This window comes from Onychomys torridus, chromosome 15 (genome assembly GCF_903995425.1).
Source record: "Onychomys torridus chromosome 15, mOncTor1.1, whole genome shotgun sequence".
NCBI classification, from domain to species: Eukaryota; Metazoa; Chordata; class Mammalia; order Rodentia; family Cricetidae; genus Onychomys; species Onychomys torridus.
The window spans coordinates 21,752,304-21,778,970 of record NC_050457.1 but is presented as its reverse complement, the minus strand read 5'-3'; the positions used below and the strand labels follow the sequence as shown (position 1 = coordinate 21,778,970).

At 42.9% G+C, this 26,667-nt stretch overlaps 1 protein-coding gene across 1 annotated transcript in view; it reads left to right on the top strand.

The window, feature by feature from the left end:
• Positions 1-26,667, top strand: part of Arhgef28 (Rho guanine nucleotide exchange factor 28) — a 328,408-nt gene that overhangs the window by 123,588 nt on the left and 178,153 nt on the right. The window contains exons 4-6 of the mRNA XM_036206820.1: positions 893-1,186; positions 19,883-20,066; positions 22,701-22,881. Coding sequence (XP_036062713.1) covers positions 893-1,186; positions 19,883-20,066; positions 22,701-22,881 — 659 coding nt within the window. The remainder of the gene's footprint in view (positions 1-892; positions 1,187-19,882; positions 20,067-22,700; positions 22,882-26,667) is intronic.

Sequence of the window (26,667 nt, the reverse complement as noted above, 5' to 3'; positions counted from 1 at the left end):
ACTGTGAGGATGGCAATGGATCCTCTTTAGGAAGCCTGACTGACTCTCTTGGTCTTTGGAATTCTGGCATCATAGCCTTTGTGGGGAAAACTTGGAGAGTCAGGCGGGGCGGGAGGATGCAGGCCCATGAGCACTTGCCAGTGAGTACAAGGGCATTGTGCTCAGGGGGAGCTCAGTGACTCTTCTTAGTCCAGCCATGATGTGGTCTCAAGGGTCTGGATGCTATTGATGCTTGGGAATTTTACTGAAGACAAAAACACATAACTGGGCGGAAGTTCACAAGCCTTAGCAGAACGGGACGGCGAGGCAAAGAAAAGTGTAAGGAGTGAGGTAGCAGGGAGACCAGCCACACTGGAAGTAGTGAGAACATCTGCCAGACACAGGAGCCGTTTCTGGAGGGGTTCTGGGGGAGCGCCTGGTCTTTGTTGACTGTGTTCATCTACTCAGACTCTAGTTAGTTGTCTTCCCCCTGCATTCAAAGCAGCTCCGTGGAATTAGGGTGCACTTCTATAGATGTCTGATACAGTTTTAAAGACCTGTTGCCTCAATAAGTGGCTAAGGATGTGAGACTGTGTTTCTGGCAGAACAGAAAGAGTGAAGACCCCTCAGGTGGCAGCCTGGAATCCAGGGGTTGGGCAGATGTGAAGGGGGACGTATGGCAAAGGACTGTGGTTGGTGGAGTGAGGCTCTGAAGTTCTCAGAGCTCCCAAAGGATCATTTAAAACCCAGAGTCACCGAAAAAAGATGATAGCAGTGCAGGAGTAGCCCCCAGGAGGGTGGCATTTGGAGATGATACCCTATTTTCTACTTGTCCCCTGGAGAGTCTACCCAGGGCTACTACTGTGAGGCTCCTTCAGACATGGGCTGAGTGGCTCCTTATCCTGTTATCTAGGCCACTGGCTTCAGGAGACGGTGATGGTATCTGTGTGCCTCTGCTCGGAAGGCTACTCCCCAGTGACCATGGGCTCCGGCTCAGTGACCTATGTGGACAACATGGCCTGCAGACTGGCTCGTCTACTGGTCACTCAGGCTGACCGACTCATGGCCTGTAGTCACCAGACGCTGCTGACCCCATTTGCCCTGACGGCAGAAGCACTGCCTGCCTTGGATGAAGAGCTGGTGCTGGCTCTGAGCCAACTGGAGCTGCCTTTGGGCTGGACAGTCTCGGGAAATTCCTTGCTTGAAGGTAGGTCTGTGTCAGAAAACCCGGATGTGTGGTATGTGCTTTCTATTTCAGGTCTAGAATGTGTCTTCAGTGTACCGTCTGTTTCTCTGGGTAGACTTTTCTTCCTACCTTTTAGCTAAACCTTTAGTCCTGATGTGGCTGGGTTCTCAGAAGTCTTCAGCTATCCATCCCTCAGCTAACTCATGTTTCTGGGCCCCAGGCAGTCTGAGGAGGTGCCATTAAAGGGCTTTGCCAGCCGTGATATTGGTGTTGTTTCTTTATGGCTGGCTCTTGAGCCTGTGGCTTTGGGCTGCGGCTCTAATTCCTTTTGCCGGTTTCTTGCCATGAGAAGGAGACATTGTTGCCGTGATCCAAGTAGGAAAGAAGGAAAAAAAGAGCTCTGTGAAATGCTCGGAAGGCATGCAGCCTGAGAGAAAGGTGAAGGATAAGCTGACATCTGGAACAATGTAAGAGTCAGGGCATGGGGAGATGGGATGGCTCAGTGGGAAGTGCTTGCTGAGCAAGCTCCAAGACCTGAGCTTGGTCTCCGGTGCCCACATTTTAAAAAAGTGGTATTTGTAACTCCACACTGGTAAGATGGAGACAGACATATCTCTGGGGCTCCCTGGCCAGCCAGTCTAGCTAAATTGGTAAGTTCTAGCTCCAACTGGAGAGACTTTTTTTAAAAAAAAAATCAATGCAGGTGACCTATGATAAGCAACACTTTGGCCTCTACATGCATGCATGATGCACAAGTGTGTATCTGCACACACACCCCTGTACACACACAAACTCACATACACTCACATACACCTGCACACAGGAACACTAGCACATGCATACAAAGTCAGTGTTTCCAAGGACATTTGTAGATAAAACAAAATCTTAATTGAGGGGTAGGTTAAGGTCAGTGTCCAGTTTAAAGGCAGCCTGGTCTCTACGTAGTCATTTCCAGGTCAGCTAGGGTGAGGTACAGAGACCCTGTCTCAAGAATGTTTTTAAATTGACACACATTTGTATGTATCTATGGGGTATGCTCTGATGATTATTTACATGAAAATAAAGCATGGTGACCAACCCACAGTGATTATGATTTCCATTTCCTTGGATATGTGGAATTTCTTTGTGTTATATTTGCACTAACTTTTAGAGTTCCTAAGGGTGGATGGATTCTTGTTCTCCAGTGCTAGGGTATGTGTAGAGTCATGGAAGTCACATATAAGCCCACTTGGGTATGAAGGCAAATTGTTCAATAGATGTTCTTTTTTAAAAAGCTACTTTCATTTATTCATTTAGACTGTGTGTGTGTGTGTGTGTGTGTGTGTGTAGGGGGTTGTGCCCTAATGCACACGTGGAGGTCAGAGGCCAGCTTTCAAGAATCATTTCTCTCCTTCCACATAGTGGATCCCACAGATTAAACCTAGGGTTGACAGCAAACGCTTTGACCCACTGAGCCATCTCACCAGCCTGCCAGCAGCTGCTTCTTAAGGTGATGACAAATGATGTAATTTTGTTGAAAATCCGGAGATGCTGTTTTCTTGCACACAGCACACGCTGTCAATGTGCTGTTTCCTCTCATGACTTCAGCTTTGTGATTGGATGATGCTACTTCAAAGAGTTTGATTCCTGATCAGTTCTGGGTGTGACTTACAAGTTGGCTTAAATTTGAGCATGCATATAAACACACACACACACACACACACACACACACACACACACACTCGCTCACACTGTTAGTAAGGGGTATGGTTTTTATAAACAGGGTACTGAGGCTATTATCTACAACCGGAGAAGATATTTATCTCTCCATTCAATCAGACTTATCCTAAACCCTCTCAGGGTACTTCTAAATGTTTCTAGTATTTTAAGACCTTGGATAAGAGGAAGTCATGAGTATCACCCAACACTGAGTCTATACATAGACGCTTAAGCCATGGGCCTCCAAAGAGCAATTTGTATTGCATACTTGCTGGTTTTAGTTTCCCATGTCAAAATTCAGAATTTAAGATGTTCTAACATCTGTGGGTTTATAATAGTATGTGTGTATGATTTCCCAGTGGATTTACAGCAGTGCATGTGTGTGATTTCCCGTGTTGGGTGTGTATTTCCGATAGAGATACATAATAAATCAGTTCAGGGAACTGCAGGTGCCAAATGGTGCCTACTGCAGTTTTCAAGGCTGTCTAGAGATCCATTTTTGGGTGGGAGAAAAAGGGAGGCAGGTCCTTTCCGTTTGAGAGTGAGATATTGCACCGTATGGAAAACTAGTTCCTAAGAGAAAAGTACCATCGAGTCTGGATATGTGCTTACCTTGGGAACCTCGGGACTCGTGGCTATGGGACCTGCGCAAATTACTTTATAGTGAATTTGGTTTTTCACAGATGAGCCGTACTTCCTTTATTTAGTATAGTTTCAAGACTGGTGCAAACACTAAGTGTGTTTCATTCTGGGGTTTCGGCGGTGCTTTGTTCTTGATTATTCTTTGTCCCACTAGCCTCTCTGAGCCCTCTGTCCTTAGTATTGGTCTCCTTCACCCCCAGTGGCCACTGTCTCTTTGTCTCATGTCTTCTCTTGCCATCCCTCTTCTTCCTCTTCCTTCCCAACCCCCATGAGATTTGTTTTCTCACCTTGTAGTCCCCTTCCTGGTTTCTTGACCTTTACCAGTTTAATGATGACGTAAGGACTAGGCTGAGGGCGGGGCCTGTGAGAATTTGTATTGTATTCCTGCTGGAGACATCAGTCATAAGCAGAATCCAGCTTCCTTCCTAATAATTGTGTTTTCAACTCACTTATTTTAACTGCAGAAACATAAAAATATACCTAGTACTGAGTACTGGTAGTGTCGTGATAGTTGTGTACATTGTGTAATGCTTAAACCTGGCTAAATGTGCTTAATCTCAGGTATTCATCATTTCTTTGTGTTTAAAAGTTTTTTTTAAACATCCTTTCTTGTAGCTTTTTGAAGTGTACAGTTGCTGTTCCACAAGAACCCTTTGCTCCAGTCTAGCTGTGGTATAACACCTGATCAGCTTTTGTCCTTACCATCCTCCCCATCCCTTGGTGACCATTTGATTCTCTTTCTAGGACAATACTTTTTGAGAGTCGACGTGTAGGTAAGATCATGTGGTACTGGTTTGTCTGTGTCTGGCTTCCTTTTTGTAGCTCAGTGTTCTCCGGTTCCATCTACGTTGCCATAGGTGACAGGCTCTCATTTTTTATGGCTGCGTAGTATTCCATTTTGTATGTGACTGTTTTCTTTTTGTACCCATCACTGGTTGCATACTTTTTAGCTATTGTGACTGGGGCTTCCATGAGTATGAAAATGTAGATGATGCTCCAGGAGTGTGATTTTAATTCCTTTGTGTATCCAGTAGTGGAATTATTAGATCACATGGTTGTTCTGTTTAGGATTTTTAAAGGATCCTACAAAATTAAAGGATCCGTCAGAAACATTTAAAATTTTTCCTGTTTATCCTTTAAACATTTTACCCATTTTAAAAATGATTTCTTTAGGCCTAATCATTATTTTATCAGAGAAGTACTAGTTAACTTTGATAATAACTTTGTATTAGAGTCTGACCCGAGACCTACCACGAGACATGACTACATTCCTGTAGCTGGAGTTTTCTCCAGTCCTGCCTGGCCCACAGTCAGGACAAATCTCTCTCACTCACCAGTCCTGCAGCTGCTCAGACCCAACCGAGTGAACACACAGAGACTTATATTGCTTATGAACTGCATGGCCATGGCAGGCTTCTTGCTAACTGTTCTTATATCTTAAATTAACCCATTTCTATTAGTCTGTAAGTTGCCACGTGGCTTACATCTCGCTTGTCATGGCGGCGGCTGGCAGCATCTCTCTGCCTCTGCCTTTCACTTCCCAGAATTCTCCTCTCTCCTTGTCCCGCCTATCTACTGGCCAATCAGCATTTTATTTATACAGAGTGATATCCACAGCACATTCCTTTGTATTTTGTGGTAAAAATCTCACTTTTTACCCTTGTGTTATCAGGGAGAGTCAGTGAGCGAAGCTCCTTGCCCCTTAGAAAAGCGGGGTCTTCTCTTCTCCTGCATCTTACACATCCCCAGTCATAACACAACTCTGTTATACATGCAAGAAGGAAGTGCCCCAGGCTTTATTTAATTTCAGGCCTTCCATTAAACTGCACTCCTATTTCATAAAATTAAACCCATTTCTTCTGTGGAATAGATTTTATGACAGAAGCCTTCGCAGGGCCCCTGAACTCCTTGTTTGCAGTAAGAGGCTGAGTGAAGTAATAGAATTACCCAAGAAGATGTCACAGTTTGTCTGCTTTGTTTTGGGTTTCTTGCCGCCTGTTTTGTGTTTTGACAGAAATGTTTTTGCAGAGATTGGCATAATGTAGACAACCAGATTAACGGGGATAACATTTTCTAATGTCCTACTGATTGGTACCCAGATGACATTTGGGTTGAAGCCTCCCTTCCTCCTCAACCAAATGGTTCTCCTGCATTTGTGTTCCCAGAAGCCTGACAGGGATGGCTGGGAAGCCAGGCTTCACCAGGGGGAGGCTGCCATGCAGCCATCTCAATTCTGATGGCACTGGCCTTGTGAGCACACTTACTTCTTTGCCAGCCTTCTGAGGGATACAGCTTGTCCTGTGCATGTCTTCTCACTGAAAAGTGTGTGTATGTGGGAAAGACCCTTTCTTTAAAAAAGGTCACGTAAATAGTATTTTTCACTTCTATTAATATGTATACATTAATATGTTGCAAATTTGCAGATTGAAGATTTTGTTTTGTGAGGTGTCCTAGTTAGTATTTCTATTGCTGTGATGAAACACTATGACCAAAAGAAAGTTGGGGAAGAGAGGGTTTATTTGTAGTCCATCATTGAAGGAAGTCAGGACAGGAACTCAAACAAGGCAGGAACCTGGAGGCAGGAGCTGACGCAGAGGCCATGGAGGAATGCTGCTTGCTGGCTTGCTCCCCATGGCTTGCTCAGCCTGCTTTCTTAGAGAACCGAGGACCACCAGCCTAGGGATGGTACCACCCTCCAAGGGTGAGGTCCTCCCCCATCAATCACTAATTAAGAAAATGCCTTCTAGCCATTTTAAGGAGGCAGGTTTTTTTTTTTCCTCCCTCAGTTAGATTCCTTCCTTTCAGATAACTCCAGCTTGTGTCAAATTGACATAAAACTATCCATCACATAAGGATAAATTATTCTTGTGAAAAGCTGAATTTGGACTTCTCTGTAGGTCTGTAGATGGACGTGGACCACTTACTTCAGCGTCTTCTGGGCAGATGTTCTTCTGTCCCTGATGGAGTTCATGGGTTCTGGTAACACCCACCAGAACATTCAACATGGTATTGAATATACAGGAGAAAATAGGAAACCGTTAACCAAACAAAGTTTGATCTTTATGAAGTTTAAAGAGGTCAACATTCCTGCTTTTACAAGTTATTCTACACAGAGGGGAATTCGGAAGATAAGCCAGTTGGTCCTTTCAACATTTCTTCAAGGCAGTCTTGGGTTTGACATAGCCCATGTATCTAGGAGGCTATGGGTATTTGCTGTGTGGAGATCCATCATCAAGGAGGGCTGGTTGGTGGTACAGGCGGGACCCAGTAGGTATAAGTTAGAGAACAGCTTCTCTCAATTATTTATTGCATAGATCAGATTAAGAATCTGTTCTGTAGCTGACTATGCCATCTTAGATTTAAATGTGAATCTAGAAATTAGAGGTATGATTTACCAGATGCAGAATGCATGTTCTTGAGAGCAAGTCTGAGCAGTGTCTTGTTTGTCTAAAAAATGGCTGTAGCATTATGAATAGGAACTTAAAGGAAAAACAGTGAATGTTGTCCTGAAGTACACATGTAATGTAGAGTCCAGGGAAAGTAATGCAATGATATCACAGTGGAGATGGGCAGTTAGCATGGCTATACTCTGCTAAGTAGGGTCTTCATACATTACATCCTCTGAAGTGTATCAGTTCTCTGTGCATTGCAGCTAATGAGAGGACATGTATAGCCCACAGGGCCTTTAGAGGAAAGTTTGTAAGATTAAGAGTTCTTCAGTAGCAGTGAAACTATCTTGATCATCAGCGTTCACACATGGGCATCTTGCTCCATGCCACACGAACCCATCACCTTTCTTCTCAGTGGGAAGAGAAAGAGGATATACGTGGGTCAGCAGTGTTTGCAGAGAAAATTTGTTCTTTATTTGCATGATAAAGAGACCTGTAAACCGCAGGAAGCCAGATTAGTGGGCACTTGAGATGGAGCTGTGTCCCCTTTATCCTTGAAGCCAGTATACTAGGTGCGGATGCAGGGGGGAAGGAGAGCAAGACTCCGCCCGGCACCTCTCACTGGGCTGACTTCACTGTGGTCCAGGTCCGAGTGAGTATGGAGGACATGCTGGATCTTGAGGCTTGCTTGCTGGACTGCCGATCCCAGGGCCAGTGTTGTTTTGTCATATTCTACCCAAAGCTTTGCATCGGCCAACAAGTTTCAAAGGCACAAGCTGAGATACCTGTGGGTAGGAAGTCCATACAAGACAGATTTAGTCCAACACACAAATTTCTCTGCTTATTTTCTTTCTGAGTTTTGAAATTAGTGCACTGTGGGAAACAACTGATCCTGGTGGCTTGTATGTTTCTTTTGGAAAGTTTTTTTTGTTTTGTTTTGTTTTGTTTTTTGTTTTTTTGGTATGTATTCAGTATTTGCTTTCTAGCCTTCTGTTGCTTCTGGTATTTTCTATGGGGCAATCATCTCCACACCCTCTTTTCTGACACATTAAACTGGTATTCTATCCCTTTGGTTGCTAAGGTAACCCTCAGGGTGAATACTAATGATGGGGGACAGTGTTCTTTGGAATTGTGCCTACGGTCAATTTCTGTGTTAAATTGATACAATTATTTCACAGTGCTTAGGTTTGCATGTAGGTATTCTTTAGGAAGACTTACATCCTTAATTTCAAAGATTTTCATTGTCTTCCAAGCCTGTTCTAGGTTTTTAAGGAATAGAATTCCTGGCAGTAAGAATACAGTGCAGACTTGAACAACTTCAGGGAAAGATCTGTTCTCCCCTTCAGACTGTTTGGATTTGCTTTGCAGCTTAAGTTGGTGTCTCTTGTTGGACACATTCTCTTTTTTTTCAGAAACCGTGCCTTCCAGAAGAGACATCATAAACTCTTCTTTACAAATTAGCTTCCTGATGGGAGACATGTCTCCTTATCTTCAGTGGTTAAGAGAAAGCATTGGCTGTTCTCACAGAAGACATCTTTTTGATTCCCAGCATCCACATGGTTGCTCACAACCATCCCCATTTTAAATTCCAGAGTATCTGACGCCCTCCTTTGACCTCCACAGGCACCAGGCACACACGTGGTGCACATACATACATGCAGGCCAACACTCATACACGTAAAGTAAATAAGTATTTTAGAAACTTGGCTTCCGTTGGGCAACAATGGACCTTAGACTTGGAGTAGAGAATCCCATTGGTATTCTCCCATCTGGGAAACAGAACATAAGAGTATATTTAGGTCACCCCCCCCCAAAAAAATTATAATTTTTAGGAAAAAGAGAATATAAAGAGGAAAGCTTTTATTTTTGAATGCCCTACCCTGGTGTGTTTCCCACAGGACCCCGAACCTGGGAGGCTTTGAAGTTCACCTCTGCTAGCCAAGTCCCATCCCCGCCCTGGTGCTCTTAGACTCCCCCAAACACAGGATGCTCATGGCAACTTTTGATTGCACACACGGGACTAGAATTGAACTTGAAAACGACAGCAGCCAAGGGATCCTTTTATGGTTATTTTTTTAAGTGGGAAGAAGGTGAAAAGTTTCAATTTTCTTACATTTCTTAGTAGGATTTGGATGATGGCGACTGTTCTTGCGCGGTTTTATTTTATATTTTTGGTTGTGAGCCTCTCCGTTAACGGCTGAGTTATCCCTCCGAGTTTTGAAACTACCAGTCTTTGGTGGTTAAAAGCACAGTGGTTGATGAAGGATAGCAGGAGAGACTGGGAAGTGGGCGTGGCAGAATCCATCAGCGACAGGAGCTCTTGGGGAAATGCCAGCTGTGTGCTCTGCTCCAGTCCCCTTTCCTCGGCCCCAGTGACTTTTATAAAACTGTTTGTTGATTCACATAGGAGCCTTGGTATGGGCATGAACCCCTACCAAGCTGTATAGTTAGGAACCTGGAAGTGAGCTCTGCAGAGATGGCTCAGTGTTGAGAGCACTGACAGCTCTTCCAGAGGACGGGGGTTCAATTCCCAGCAACCACATGGCAGCTTGAACTGCCTGAAAATTCAGTCTAAGGGAGTCCATCACCTTCTTCTAACCTTAATGGGTACCAGAACACAGAGTGCTGAGCAGACATACATACAGGCAAGCATTCCTGTATATAAAATAAAACTAACCTTTTAAAAAAAGTTTAAAAAAAACCAACTTAACCTTTTGTAATCTCACTCTGTATTTCTACATATCTGTGCACCCTGCCCACTCAGTTGCTTTGATTTACCACAAGAATGTGTGTGTTTGTCATGTGTGTGCATGTGTGCGTGTGTACGTGCGATGTTGTGAAAGCCTGAGACCGGGCATCATCAGATGGGTCCTTAGAGTTTGCGCAGCCCATTTTCTCTTCTGCGCATGCCCTGCTCTCCCCTTCGATTTGTTGGTGTCCTATGGGGTCTGCTTTTTTGCGTCCTCTTTTAAAACATCTATTTTTGGCTTTTTATTGTTTTACAGATTTTTTTCTCTGTAATTCTCACTTTCCCATCTGTCGTTTATAGTAGGAGATACAAACATGGGTAGTATTAAACAATTCCATCCCTGATTCTTTAGTAACGGAGGTTTTTTTTTTTTTTTTTTTTTTTTTTAATTTGGTTTTTTTCGAGACAGGGTTTCTCTGTGTAGCTTTGCGCCTTTTTCCTGGAACTCACTTGGTAGCCCAGGCTGGCCTCGAATTCACAGAGATCCGCCTGCCTCTGCTACCTGGGTACTGGGATTAAAGGCGTGCGCCACCACCGCCCGACCAGTAACAGAGTTTTAATTGTTTTGTTTACATCTGTTTCTCCAAATGTTAACCTTTGTTATTTTCTTATCGTTGGCTTTAATAATACATTTTTATAAGTACACAGCATCTGAGGCCACTTCACGCCTTTGCATTCTGGGAGGGATAATGACCAGGAACTTCTGAAGTTTTGGAGGAAGAAAAGGGGTCTCAATTCTTGATGCTCCCTTTGCTTCCTGAGTGACCTTGCACAGTTGGGAATGTGTCAGACCTATTAACGTTGACATCGCAGAGTCTCCATAAGCATGAAATAAATGTGGTAGCTTGTTTTTAAAATAAAATAAAAACTTTGTGGAGATATATTTTACATTTTATAAAACTTTGCCATTTATACATACTTTTATGAATTCTGGCAAGTTTCCATTTCTTTCTTAGAAACTTGTTTTTTTATTTTTTTAAACGACATTTTTATTCATTCTTTGAGAATTTCATATAATGTATTCTGATTATATTCACCCCTCCCCCCAACCTGTTACACTTCCACCTCCCTACCCATCCTACCTTACTTACTTTATGTCCTTTGTTTATTTTTTGGTCCCCCAAATCCAATGTGTGCTACCCAAGTACTCCTGGGTGTGTGGTCATCTTCTGGAATATGATTGATCTAACAGAGGGTCATGCCTTTAAAAAAAACTGACTCTCTTTCAGCAGCTACCAATTGTCAATAGTTTCTCAGTGTCTTAGGGTGTTAGGGTGTTCATTGCTATGAAGAGACACCATGACCACAGCAATTCTTATAAAGGAAAGCATTTAATTGAGGTTCCCTTACAGTTTCAGAGGTTCAATCCATTATCATCATGGAAGGTAGCACGGTGGCGTATGGTGGTGTGCAGGCAGACATGGTGCTGGAGAATCCTACATCTTAATCCAAAGGCAACAGGAAGTGAACTGTCTCACAGGGCATGGCTTGAGCATAAAGGAGACCTCAAAGTCCACCTCCACAATGACTCACTTCCTCCAATAAGACCACACCTACTCCAAGAAGGCCACACCTCCTAATAGTACCACTTCCTTTGGGGGCCATTTTCTTTCAAACCACCACACTGAGCTAGAGATGGGATGTCATGCGTATTTCCCCAATTCCATATCGGGGTTTTACCTATCCTGAGTGTGTGCAGGTCTGGTGGATGCTACCACAATCACATAGTTCATATGTGCAACTGCCCTGTTGTGTCCAGCAAATACTATTCCATTTCCGTCACCCACCCTCTCTGGCCCTTCAGATCTTCCTGAGCCCTCTTCTGCAGCAATTCTTAAGCCTTGGGAGGAAGAGGGTATGATGTCTACATTCCTATTGAGACTTCTTCCCAACCCTCCCAGGCTCACCCTAAGTATATGGCCCCCTTGATATCGACTTCCTGTTTTGTCACTTCTACTTCTCTTTTTTCTCCCCCGTCACTGGAATAGCACTTGCTGATTGGGTCCCTGGCAATGAATGAGGCGGATAAAAATCTCTCAATGATGATGCTACAGTGCATACCTCAAAAATCTAACGTTTCTTAGCCTAGGAACAGGGTTCTGAGGCTCTCGTGTCTAGTACCAGGTCAATGAGTAGAGCCCGCCCAGTTGTAGACCATTGGCTAATTCCCTGGGTGTACTTGAATCCAAAAACCTGCTGCAGACTTCAAAAGGTCAGTTGCACGAGAAATCCACACTTTTCCTGCTTGTCAGTAAAACAGTGGAAACTGCATGGCATTTTCATTTGACTCCTAAAAAGAGCTGGGTTCCCGAAAGGTCGTCAAGGTATGTGTCTGAGAATTCCACTCACCTGTGCTGTGAGGCGGAGCGCAGGAGCTGCAAGCGAGTTCACCATGGATAGATGGTAAACTGGAAGAAACATTAGCCAGTGAGAGCAAAATGGATTGCACAGTCTGGGAAGAAGGTCTGGAATAATTGGTGCTTATGACACCTAATGACCGCCCGCAGCCCCAGGCAGGGGATTACAGGCAATTTGTCTTAATGGCTCATCTGGAACAGAGCACTGATGCAATTACAGTGCCTCCTAAGCCGGAGACTAGTTCCCTTCAATTATGTTTTTAAATGATAACCAGAGAAAAACTGTTTCCAAACACGCCACGGATCCAATTATTGACCGTACATTGTGATTTCTTGTATTAAAAAGATCATGTATAGTGCTTGGGAACCGTGGCCTGTATGTTATTTCTGCCATTCTGAGGTAGTAAGCTGACTCGATATTATTTTCCCTTTTATAGACCAGGCGGCTCCCCAAAGTTGGAGCTCTGTAAGAGAGCCAATCCAGGTCTTAATTCCTTTCATTCATCTCCCTTTGCACTCTACAAGCTTGTGTCTGGGTTCTTACTCCCTGGTACCGTTGCCCACATTGTATATTTCAGTTTGGAAATGTCTCTCGGTGTGTAAACCAAAATGAAGCCTTCATCAAGGAGTAGACGTTTTAGTGTTTCAGCTATTTACTTCTAGTTCCAGAAGCCAAACTGTGGCCAACCTCAGTGAGATGCTGAGTCCGTCTGAGTTGTAGACACACAATGCAGATTTTCTGGAATGATGGTATGTGATGGATGTTTCCAGAGATTCTGAGTTAGGCATGGTTACAGTCTGAGTGTCTCAAACGCATCTGACACAGAAGAGAAGCCTCAGGCAAGCATGGCCTGCCACTGTGCTAATGGTTCTCTATGCCTCCTTTGTGGCCTTATGATCAACTATGGCTGCCATGTTGGTTCCCGCCCCCCCCCCCCCATGCTCTGTATCTTTCTTCCACATAAACATATTTATAGTTGTGATTCCTCTTTTGGGCTCACCAGCCTCCCACCTTCATTACCAAAGGCTGGTTGTATACCCACCACTGGAGTCTGGAGCAGACTGCATTGGTGGAAGGCACTGTACTGCATGGCCCCTTGTCTTAGTTTCACTGACAACCCTGCAAATATCTCAGAGCCTGCACGGGCGTGCGTGCGTGCGTGCGTGCGTGCGTGCGTGCGTGCGTGCGTGTGTTTGCTATCCGTGCCCAGTTTTCTCTTTTACTCTCCATGTACATTTTGGTTAACATTTTCCTCTTATTTCTCTTCATATTTGGCATTTTGTAAACTTCTGTGTCTTGATACCTTGTAGGTTGGACATGTGGTTTTCTTGTTGGCTGAATAGTTTTCTTATTTCCTCATACACTCTTTGCACCTAAGCCTTAGAATTCTAGATCATGGGACAACAAATGCTACAGACCAGCCTTTCATTTTGTTCTGAACACAAATGGCTGTTTACTGTTCATAGGGAAGGACTATGTCCATCTACGCTTGGGTTAGGCACATAGAAATACTATTATTTAATATTTGTTTACTGAAATGACTTGGGAGCACAAGTTGAGACCTGTATGATTGTGCAGCTTTGGAAACCAGAGTAGAACTTGTTTCAATGAATTGGATTTATATGAATAAAGGACCTTTGGTCTTCAAAACCTTGCTATGCTAAATGCATCCCTGTGGCTTCCCTAGGAAGTAATGACACATTCCTAAGCCCAGCTTCTGAATTTACTTGTGTTTTAAAAGCACCATTTACTTCTAGATTTTCACCCTCATCATGTGCTAGTTTTAATGTTTTGCTGAGAGTTTAAGCCCATTTCCTGGCTTAGCAGTTAGCATCCTAGGTGGAAAAGAACTTGTTAAACTCAGAGAGAAGTTTAGCCATTTTTGTTCTTGGGTAATATTCTTTCTAGCAGGTGAACAGTCAGAACAGATTGGGAAGGCAACACTCTAGAAGGCAGACCCTAGGGATGGGATTGGCTGAACACTTACTGACTTCAGGAGGCAGAACCCTGACTCTGGTTTTGTGTTAGAGTCACTAGGAAATGTGGGTGCACCTCCCTTCAGAAATCCTGATTTAATTGTTCTGGGGAGGGCCTTGATTATTCAGCCATTTTTATTTATTATTTATCTATCATCTATCTATCTACCTACCTATCTGCCTACCTACCATCTATCTGTCTATCTATTATCTATCTATCTATCTATCTATCTGTCTGTCTGTCTATCCATCCATCCATCCATCCATCCATCCATCCATCCATCCATCCATCCATCTATCTATCTATCTATCTATCTATCTATCATCTGTCTAATCTATCTATCATCTATCTATCCATTCATCCCATCCATCTACCCATCTATCCATCCATCCTTCCATACATCTATCTATCTGGTTTTTCAAGACAGGGTTTTTCTGTGTAGCCCTTGCTGCCCTGGAACTCATTCCAGGCTGGCCTCAAACTCAAAGATCTGCCTGATTGTGTCTCACTAGTGCTGGGATTAAAGGCATGAGCCGCCACTAACCCAGCATTGGCTATTTTCAGAAACCCTCTTCCTGAGTGCATATGTGTGTATGCATGTGTGTGTGTGTGTGTGTGTGTGTGTGTGTGTGTTTAGGTATGTTTAGTGCTCTAATTAATTTTTTTAAATCACAGCCATTTATTTACTTTGTGCATGTAAACATGCCACAGGCCATATATGGGATCAGATGACAACTTGAAAGAGTCAGTTCTCTCCTTTAACCGTGTAGGGCCTGGGGATCAAACCCAGGCCATCAGCCCTTGTCCACTGTGCCATCACTGGCCTTGTAATTTATTTTTATTGTTTTAGTACTATTATAAGACTTATTTTTGGCTCTGATAGACAACCATGACCAAGGGAACTTAGAAAAGAAAGTGTTTAATTGGGCGTACAGTTACAGAAGGTTAAACTCCATGGTGGCAAAGCAAAGAGTAGAAGGCAGAGAGAGCTAACTCGCAATGGCATGAGTCTTTTGAAAGCCTTCCCACAGTGGCATACTTCCTCCAGGAAGGCCATATCTCGATTCCTCCCCAGACAGCCCCCAAATAGACCAAGTATTTAAACATAGGAGCCCATGGGGGCCATTCTCATTCAAAGCCCAATCTATGATTACAGTGATTTTGTGGTTTTTGAACATTAAAATTCTGTCTAAGTTTTAACTTTGAATTTTTGTGTATGTTTCTTGGTATAGCATACTCATTGCTAGAGTTAATATGTAGGAATGAGCTCATTATGTGATGTAAGATCCAAACAACAACAGATATTGGACATGCCAAAAAAATATTGGACATCTACAGTATAAAGCTGCAGTTACCAAGTATAGCAGTCTACAGGAAAGGCCATATGTGCCTTAGGCAGCAGGCAATAGAGCTGGAGGAGCAGGGCTATGTAAATGTGTTGGAGTACCACAAGCCCCCAATGTTGGACATGGACCTACAGGTTTTGGGATTTGCTTTGCTGGGTTTCAGTCTTACTTTGATCTAATATTTCCTCACTGCTAGTCCTCTCTTCCATTTTGGAATGGGGATATTTATTTTTGCACCACCTTATATTGAAAACATATAACTTTTTAAAATTTCAGCTAACAGTTAAGAGATTTCTTTGAGTTTCAGACGAGATTTTGGACTTTGGTCTTTGGAACAATGTTGGAACTGGTAAACTTAAGAGACTCTTAGAGATGGACGAAAAGCATTTTACATTATAAGATGGCCATGAACCCTTAAGGACAGGTGGAATGTTTGGCTTTAAAAGTGGCTTGTTTGGGTATCAAGTTGAGAAGGAGTGGACTTCTGGTGGTTTGTTTCAATTGTGAACTCCATTGGGTTAAGAAACACGTGGGGCATTAGTGAGGCATGTCTTTGGGTGTGTCTAAAGAGGATTAACTAAGGAGACAAGACCTGCCCTGGATGCAGGTATCATCCTTCGGAGGGGCTGGGCAAAAGGAGGAAGCCGGTTTTTTGCCTTTGAAGGCACCAATGTTTGCCTCTTGCTGCTTCCTGGTTGTGGACCCAGGGTGACCGGCCACTTCATTCCCCTGTGGTCATGTCTTCCCTGTCAAAGAAGGTCCGTACCTCCGCAAACCACGTGCCAAAGTCCACCTTCCCTTCTTTGAGTGGCCTCTTGTCGGGTATTTGGTCAGTGAGCCTGGATTAGCTGGGCCCTTTTTGTGTATGTCACCCTGGTTTTACAAGCAGAGAAACTGATGTTCCAAAGAGCGAGGCATGTCGAAATCAAGCTCCGTTCCCTGCTAAGGGCCCTCACTGTTCCGAAACAGGAATGGCTTATTGAAAGTCACAGCCTCTCTGTGTCTGGGTGATTGTGTTCCCAGGATGTTAGAAGTCATACCTTTTAATGTGTGCCATCAGAGCAATTATTAGTAATTCTGTCTGAGTTACATTACTTCAGTTAACTCCTGCTGCTAGCTAAACTAACAGGAAGAGACAATTATTAGGTTCTTTTTTTTTTTTTTTTTTTTTTCATTTTAATTAAACAGCCCTACCTCTGCCAAGCTGTATAACCCCTTGCCACAGTTTGTTTTCTTGGCTGCTGTTAAGAAATCTGAACCTTCTAACAAGCAGCATTATTTATATATGACACGATGCTTCCTATTTCAAGCTGTTTGCCACCTTCTCCGTGCTGAACTTTATGCCGCATGAGAGCGCTGTCTCTTCAACACCCTGGTAGTTTTATTCTGTGATTTCTTTTACCATCACAAGAGCCTTCTTTCCCTGCCCTCCCTCCTCCTTCCTCTTCCAGGAGTGGAGAAGTTTGGAGGCTAGGGGGAAGGGAACAGTGGACTGCATGGTTATTACTATTCTGTCCTATTTGAGATGTGAGGATGGACTTCCTCTCCCTCCATAAATAGAGAGTCATACCTGGGACTAGTCAGACAGGCTTGCAAGTTTCTGCTACTGGAGGAAGCACTCACTCTTCTTGGTCAGCGGCATATAGCCAGCAGCACCCCAGTTTTAGAACATTGCAGCAGGTACTCTGAGGAACACTGTTCACACACCGAATCCATGCTCCTTTGCCCATGCTACTGTTCTAAATCCAAGGGTTTAGATATTCTCCCTCTCGGGCATATTTTTCTTGGAAGAAAATTGTAACCTGTACAAACATGGGGCATTTCTCACCATATTCAGATTGGGATCTGTGGTGTAAAAATTCCATTTAGTGTGGCTGGCTGCTCAGAATCTCGTGCTGATCGCCTCCTCTGCTGGCCAGGATATGTGTGCATGTGTGTGCAGGTGTGTGTTTGTTTTGTTACCTGATCCTAACAAGTCTCTTCCTGGTCATTATTTAAAATAAGAAAAATAAGTACAAATGTTGTCAGACTAGTCCTGCAGGGAACCTGTTAAGAATGAAAGCCATGATTTTTAAGTAAGTATAATGGTCATAACCTTCAAAAAGAAAGATCAATTTTTTTTGTGTGTGTGTGTGCCTAGTGTCCATGAGGCATTAGGTTGAGTTTCCAGCACCTGGACAGGGAAATCAACACAAGTCTTGTGCTTTCTGTAAAGATGAATCAAAGCATATTAAATGAAAGCATGGTAACTGTGTGCAGCCAGGGCTGCAGGTCTGTTTTCAGATGTTTTGGTATTTGGGCTGTTGTTTCACCGTAGAGGGGACAGTTTTTATGTCACATGACAAGTGATGGAGCAACTATGCAGGGAACTTGGTGGTACTTTACTGTGATAAGGATCCAGGTATAGGTCCTTATGTCTGTGAAATCTAAAGCACTGTAGTCATCGCTATAGAGAAAGCCGGATGGATCTGTGAAAATGTAAACTGAGCAGTTTTATTTTGTGTTCATGCACAGTGGGGGTAGTTCTTTCTGTTGCGTTGGGATTTTGTTCCACTCTTCCTCCACAAAATACTCCTCACACTCACGAGACAAGGCTGTGCTTACAGTTGTCATATAGTAAGTCGGGTAGCAATACTACAAACCTTAATGGCTTCAGGGGCTGGGGACAGGAATTCACCGCGAAATTGAAGCTTAGTTTAATAAACATTTTTTTTTTTTGCTGTGGGAGTAGGGTCAATGATGGTGAGGGGGGAGTGGCAGGTTCAGATGGGGGCCTCCTTGGGAGTTGGCAAGGACCACGATAGTTTTAAATTGGATTTAGGTCTTCTCTGTACTGTCCATTGGTGGCTCCTGCTGAAGGGTTGATGAATCTTGTGGGAAATTTATGCGGTAAACAATCACTGGTTTGCCTGGGCAAGAGTCTCTGGCAATAGTGAAGTTATGTTAATGAAGACACTGGGACAATGAGATCATGGTTCTGTGGCCGGCGAGCTGTGTGGGAAGCTGGCATTTTTGTCCTTAATGCCCTACTTGAATGTGGGAGTACCAACTGGGGGGCCACAGCTCCTGTTATGAGATTTTGTTTAAGAGCTCTCCAAGACAGAATGGAGGGTGAGAGGTGTTCCATAGAGCAGCACATCAATGAGGAAAAGCCAACTTCCACAGGGGCTTGCTGTTCACGTGTAATTTCTTCTCTTCTGTCAACGCTTAGCGAGTGTACCAGGCACTGTGATGCTCATCGCATCCCACAGGGCGGAAGACAAGGTCCCCACTCTGTTGGGCCTTTCCTTCTATTGTCTAGCTCTCTTGGGTTGTGAATATAGCTGGTATCATTACTCCCTAGACCCCCTCACTGTGTGCTGCTTATCACAATAGATCTGTAGTGACCAGTTTTTCATGTTTAGGTGTTAGAATAAGGTGTCTTTAAAGTGTGACCAAGCATGTATGTATGTATGCATACATGCATGTATGTATGTATGTATGTATGTATGTATGTATGTATGTATCTTGTTGTGTTGCCCAGATTAGGATCAAACTCCTGAGCACAAGCCGTCCTCCAGCCTCACAGTCCTGAGTGCTGGGATTCCAGGTAGGTGCCACCACAGCCAACTTGGGTCTAGCTTTTTTAATGTAAGAAAATGTTTTTGTATTTTACATATTTACAATGTAGTGTCTGTCACGAATCACCTATGTCCTAGGTACTAGGTTATTACAGTAGGGGGACAAGTATACAAACTCTACAAATTACATATGAAGTAAATATACATAGGCATTTGAGACTCTAATAACTAATTACTTTTAAACTCTGCAAGTACTTAATGGCGTTATACGTTACCAACTACTTGTTAAGAGGGAAAACCTTCAAGGGCCTGTCAGCCTGTCTGGTGCAAGTCAGAAATGATCATAACACACAGCAGGAAACACCACAGTGGAAACTAGCAGGAGGCTGCCAAGGCCTTACCCCTGTTCAGGGCCATCTGCAAAGGCAGTGTGATGTTCCCGGGGATCTAATTTCTGGGGAAACACACCACTATGACAGACCCTGGTCACAAGTGCTCTGGACTTACAAACCTGCTTTCTGTCACATACTCTCTTGAGGGTGGACCGGCTCCGAGGACATATGGTGGAAACAGAGGTTTCTTTGTGCCCTTGGCTTGATAGCCTGCCCTGCCTGTGTGGCAGGAGTTTCTTAGTGAATATCTTGCAAGTTGATGAGAGTTGATGAGTGTATTTCCAAAGGATGCTCTTTCCCGAGAACCTGTATCCTCTGGTGATGTTCCTGTATCCTTAGTGACAGATGGTAGCAGGATGTAGCATAATGGACAGAAAGAGCCTGTATCAGTCATGAGTATCAGAGCTCTAGTGCCCTCTGGCTCCCTGACCTCCAGAAAACCCCAGGACCTCTCACCATTTGAAGAGCATGAGGTCAAGATGAGATGCTTTTGACTCCTTCCAGCCCGATGATTCTGTCATACCCAAAATGTCATCTCTTTAATAAAATGTACAAAACCAAGTTTACGAACGAAGGAACTAACATCCTGTTTTCCCTTCTCTTCAGTATCTCTACACAGAGAGTCTCTCCTGCACCTGGCTGTGAGATGGGGCCTGCCTAAGCTTTTCCACTTCCTCTTGTGTCTCCCTGGGGGAGTCAAGGCCTTGGAGCTACCCAATGAAGAGGGCACCACACCATTGCACTTAGCTTTGCATGGTGGACACCCCACACTGGTGGACGACATCACAAAGTGAGTTCAATTGCTTGATAATGTCTCTCCTAACCATGTCTACAAAGCTTGCCCAGCATTATGGAAAAATGGGAATATCTGAAACATCTGCTAATGTTGGCCTATGTTTTTTATAGCTAGTCTTCTTGTATACAGTACAAATACACACTTAGCTAGTGCATAATCAGATACCTTTGTTGGGAGTATTTTGTGACGGAGAGACAGGGAAGATAATGAAAAGAGGATTGGCCACACAGTGGCCTACACTGCCCTTCAGACTTTAGCTTCAACATCATTTCCTCGGCAAAGGCGTTCTGAGTTGTATTCTTTTATGATTATGGCTAATTTTAGTAATAATCACAATTTATAATTATACAGATATGACTATTTACTTTTTTGGCTATCTTCTAAATCACTTGAGAGATGGAGGCATTTCTGCTTTATTTCTAGTCCAATGTCAGTGTCATAATTTTCATTGTAAGAATAACAGGTGAACTTATAGGCGTAGTCGCTAGGGTTTAGTGAACTAATGTAAGGGAGATAATCTGTTAACTATGAAGTTGTCTGTGTCGGGAACGTTCTCAACACTCTGAGTGACTGATCCATGGGTTATGTGCTCCTCTGGTTCAGATGAATCATTCTAACTTATGAAAGAAAGAGCATATGTAGTGATTGCCTTGATATAACATGGCAAAATATAAATAGAATAGTACATTGAAAATGACAACAAAAATTTTAAATATTGTTAGAGTATAATTACATGGTGTGTCTTAGTGGGGTGGGGTGCTTTTTTCTTGTTTGGCTTATATAACTCAATGTAATTAATTTGATGCAATTAATTAATGGTAATTTGATGCTTAAGAGGCCATTAGGCAGAAACCAGAACTTTCTCTTTCTCTTCCCCTGCCTTATTTGATCAAATAGTCATTAACTAAGAGACAAGCCTATCCAAAGGGAATTGTCCTTTCCTTTGGTTATGAACACAACCATGTTTTCTTGGCTACAAAGAACGAGGCAAGAACGTGTCCTGTAACTGAGTTATGTCACCTGCTGCAGGGTTCCCTCCTGGAGGTAGACGCCTTTATCTGCTGGGGGCTTTGTACCCCCTTCCTGTTTCCAGCACCAGAAGACACTGACTGGTTTAAAAGTTTACACGTTTAATAGATTCGATTATAGGTGGAATTAAAAGTAGACTCAATTCTGGTCATAAGGTCATATGATCATATGATTGTATGATGGATTGTATGTGTTTTAAATAAACAACAGCTCTTCTACTACTCATCATATGATCATATGACGGATGTATGATCATATGTGTTTTAAATGAACCACAGCTCCACTTTTACTTAGGCTCATGGTCCTTTCACTTCAGTGGCTGGTTGGCATAAGGACTTGTTTTCTAGAAGATTCAGGAATTAGTGTAATGACTGTCTTCTAGTATAATTGCTCTGTATGGATCTCTTTTTGTCTGTCACTCCATGTGATGGAGATAAGTCAGCTCAGAGGTTCCTCAATTTTAAATGGAGGTATGTCCTGTGAACCTATTTTAGGTTGGAAATATCCCAAGTTGCCAATGCATTTATTATACCTAGCCTCTTATGCATTACTGGGCAACACGGTCCACTGTGGGAGATCATGTGTCGCCTCATGGTTGTGTGGCTGCCTGTGGATGAGGGATCAGAGTAATACACTGCGTAATGTACCTCTCCAGCTTGGTAAAATCAAAATTCAAAATCAGAAAGTAGCATTTCTAATGAATCCACTTATCTTCTACAGTATTGTAGCACTGACAAATTAGAAATCAAGCCATCATAAATTACAGGGTCTTTAATGTATTTCTGTAAAGCAAACATTCATTAACAAAATGAGATCATACCAGAGGAAGAAAGGGACAGAGCTGGTTCTGTAAAGCGAGGGGTCTGGGGACAGTCTGTTGGGATGTGACCACATGATGAACATGAATATTTTTCACCTGAGGCATCTTTACTGTTACTAGTGCACGATCCTATGTTCTATGCTTATTTACTGTAGTAATTCCAGCCATCAAGGTGTGTAGCTAACACTGTTGTTCTTAACCAGCCAAGGCAGATGAGAACATAAGCTTATATTCAAGAACTTAGTTTGGGTATACTGTTTCATTGTTAGTGAATGTGTGCAAGGCGATGACCTAATCAAAATTATGCATGTTCTCATTTGCATGAGGGAGTGATTTAGCACAGTGGTACCAGTGTGTTAGGAATATACCGTTGTTTGCCACAGCCAGACCTCACCACACTCCCTGGAGATTCCCTCTGTTTTCCATTATAATCACCTAGCAAACTATTGGCTGCCAGCTAATTTGTTCTCCATGAGCTCCATTAAAGGGAGAGACATCTTTTCTGATTAAAAAGGAGAATGAACTAGTGAGATACGTTTCTATGCTTAAAAATCAGGACTGTTTTGTTATTTATGGGAACCTTTAAAACATAGTCTTTTAAAAACCACCACTAAATGGAAAAATGAAGATGGCTTGACCCAGATCTGTTTACACAAGCTTGTGTAATTGGGTGTGTAAGTGACTTTTAAGGATCATTTTCCAGTTTGGATTTGTAATATTGGGGCAAGATGGGGGGTGGGATCCGTGAAGCTGTGTGAATTTTGACTTGTGACATTCAGTTTTCAGGGTAGCCGTTCCCCAGGCTTCTCCCGACTGCGTCTGAGCGAAGATGCCTCTCTGCACTTCGTACACTCATCAGAAACATTGACTCTGACCGTTAACCACACGGCCGAGCATTTGTTGGAAGCAGATATCAAACTCTTCCGGAAATATTTTTGGGACAGGACCTTTCTCGTCAAGGTTTGTACCGCTGTTCCAGGACTCAATGGTGCATGCTCCTTTAGTACGTGTGGGATCTATGCACTGTTTTGGAATGGTGCTTGGGAGCTAACATATTTTTTTCCCCCGATGAAAACATGAGAATGTGAAGTTAGAGCCCTTGCTGGGTCAGTGGAATGAAGACCAGCACAGCTATGGGCAGCACAGAGGCAGTGGTTGGTAGATCCTTGCTTGGCTTGCATTTCTTTTGTTGTTGGTTTTCTTTCTGAGACAGGGTCTTGTTATGTAGCCCAGGCTATGCCTGAACTTAGGAGACTTACATCCATATACTTGAACTGCAAATGTGTGCCTCCATACCAGAACTGAATTCTATTATTCTTTTTCTTCTTTATTTTTTAAATTAAAGCTTTTTAAAAATTTTTTCTTTTGCAGATTGAAACCCCCAACTGGTTAAATGCATAACATGACTCTTACATGTAAAGCTCAGGGGGATTTGTGGATGGGGGAGGGGCAGAAAGATTGTAAAAGTCAGAGGACCAGGACATGTACTGTGAGGTATTGTCTTCTGTTATCTGACAGGGATGCTGAACTCATGACATTTCAACAATATGGTCACCTAAACAAGTCACCTAAACCAAACCCCACTCTTCCCCTGAACTCCTCTGTCCCCCAAACTCCCTCCCTCTGATATTCATGACCTTTCTTCCTTATTATTACTGTTACATTTATATGTTGTATATGCTGCATGTATATGTTAGTATATATAATGCAACCATTGGCTGAGTCAGTTTGGTATTGATTGAATGTATATGCACTTAAGGCCAGCGTTTTGAATTGAATAATCTAGAAAGGGGCTTGTCCATGGGGAAGGGCGGTTCTTCCTCTCAGCAAGGGGTGGAGCTTTGTCAGATTTCCCTCATTTATTTTGATATGTCAGCTGGTGCTGTCACTGTGAAAATCTCGTTGAGATGACCATATTGTTGATTTCCAACAGAATTCTAATATTGAACATTTTCTTTTTTTCAAGGCAGGGTTTCTCTGTGTAGTTTTGGTGCCTGTCCTGGATCTCACTCTGTAGACCAGCCTGGCCTCGAACTCACAGAGATCTGCCTGGCTCTGCCTCCCGAGTGCTGGGATTAAAGGCGAGTGCCACCACCGCCTGGCTGTATATTTTCTTTGTACTTATTTGTAGTCTTCTTAGTCCCATCTAAAACAGATTATAGCATCTGCTGCTGGGCTTTCTTATGACTTACATGATTGAAATCTTTGTCCTGTTTGCATATGAACAGGACAGGTGAGAACATAGTCCTTTCATAAAGAGATTCACTCTTTCTTTCCTGGCATGGCTAGGACATAAGACTTGAGGGCTATTATAGCACGCCCATCTAAGGATTGAGACACTTCCTCGCTTTTAGTGGTTTGCAAACTCTGGACAAACATAAAGAATATTTACATTTTTCATTTTTGTTCAGCAAAGTTGTTTTGAATACAACCTGGTTCAGTCCAGTGGCCAGTACTCAGCGGCCCTGGGACTTACTGTCTAGACCCTGTGGCCTCCCATGTGTCAAGTACGTCTACTTGTAAGATAGTTTTCTTCAGCTGTACAGGCTTTAGCTGGATTAAAACATCAATTGAGAGAAACAGAAACTTCCATCTATCATAGTTTTGGCTTCTGTGTTTATGTTATATAATTAAACTACAAATACAGTTAAAATGTTTATGTATCAAATAAATGTGATTGGCATATCTCATGTAAAATTTTATTTGAGTCGTTAAAACGTGTTCTTCAGCATCTGACTCCCATTGGACTTTAGGAAATTTTGTATGTAATTTTCTCACATGTAGGATTCTATTTAGTATAATACAAGTGAAGGCTGAGCTTCAAGCCCTTGTATTTAATGACACCGAAGCCTCCAGTCATTCCTGTGGCTTCTCACGAAAGTACCCAATGGTGATGAGTCCCCATTGGGCACATGCTGGCCTACACTGCACAGTGTTCTCAAGAGGAGTCTGGTCCCAGAAGCCCCACAGGGATAAAGCCTGGCAACAGGCATGGCCCTGGGAGAGCTGTTCCGAGAGCAGTGTGTCACGTGGTGACTAAGCTAGGAAGAAAAGGACCAGTTCTGTGCAGCATGCACCGGGCATTTGCAGCACTACAGAATCCTTCAGCTGGCTTTGTTGATATTGCCCACATTTGAGATACTGACTTTGGGAGAGGAATGGGATTAATAAAATGAGACACCATGCTCTACAATAATGATGGCAAGAGAGCTGAGTGACTAATTTCTGAGGTTTTCGTTGCATGAAAAAAATAAGAGACCCAGTTAAGAGCTAGGTGTGGTGTCTTACTCCGGTAATCCCATTGCTTAGGATGTAAACAAGGTGCCTGGGAGGGTAGAGAGAAGGTCAGCATTCTTCCTGACTGCCAGTCATTCACTCCCACTGCCATGACAGATGCTTCTGTATGTCCTTGAATTTAAAATTGGTCTTGCTGTGTCTTACGTAGTTAGATGTTATTGTAAGTATAAGCAAAAGGCAAATTATTTTTATCACTCATTTATTTTATGTGTGTGCATGTTTTGCTTGCATATATGTGTGTGGACCATACATGCACATACATGTGCCTGGTGCCCATGGAACCAGAAAAGGGTGTTGGATTTCCTGGAACTAGACTGAAGGGTGGTTGTGAGCTGCCATGTGGTTGCTGGGAACGGAACAGTAGTCATCTGCAATAGAAGAAAGTGCCCCTAACCACTGAGTTTTCTCTCCAGCCCCCGAAGGCAATTCTACACTTTGACAATTGTGAATAGTAAATATTAATTTGATTACATATGTTATATGCATGCAATATATTCTTGCTAACCCGGGAGTAGTGATTGATTATATATATATATATATATATATATATTTCTATTATTCTAGTACTCTGGGGGCTAAGACAGGAAGATTACAACTTTTACCCCAGCGTGGACTACATACTGAGGCCCTATTTCAAAACACAAGAAGGAAAGAGAAAAAGGAAGGAGGGAAAAGAAAAAGAATTCAAGCTTTATTGAATCTTATATGTACTTAAATCTGTTTTGTATGGCCATGGTCTGAGTAGCTGCTGCTCTGTATACATGGAACCATGGCCAGACTCTGTCCCTTCAAGGAGACATGTTCATTCTAAGTGGTCTGGGCACATCTCTGTTACCTCCAGCTCTCTAGAACTTAATGATAAAATCTTGTCAAATCCTTAGCTTGCCTTCTCATGCACCAGAACTGTGCCTCTCATTACCTTTCAGAAACCATACTTGGTCAGAGTGGTTAATGTTTCCTGTTTTCACTCTGTGTAGACGGATTTTTCTTTGGACTGTCAGCTCACAAGTCACAACACAGAGACTTATTATTAATTATGAAAGCTTGGCCAGTATCTTAGGCTTGTTTCTAACTAGTTCTTATAACTTAAATTACCCCATTTCTATTAATCTATGTCCTGACACATGGCTTGTGGCTGTTTCTTCTCCTCCTGCACATCTTGCTTCTTCTGTGTCTGGTTGGCATCTCTGTCTTCTTCTTTCCAGCATTCTTTCCACCTGAAAGAATGAAAATCCTGCCTAGCTACTATTTAGCTTTTTACTACATTAATCACAGTGACATATCTTCACACAGTGTAAAGAAATATTCTACAACTCTGTCTTGTAGCGGATGATGATAATACCATGACAGTTTGTAATAAATACTTGTCCTAGTCACTGCTCTGTTGCTGTGAAGAGACATCATGACCAAGGCAGCTTATAAAAGAAAGCATTTAATTGGGGGCTTGCT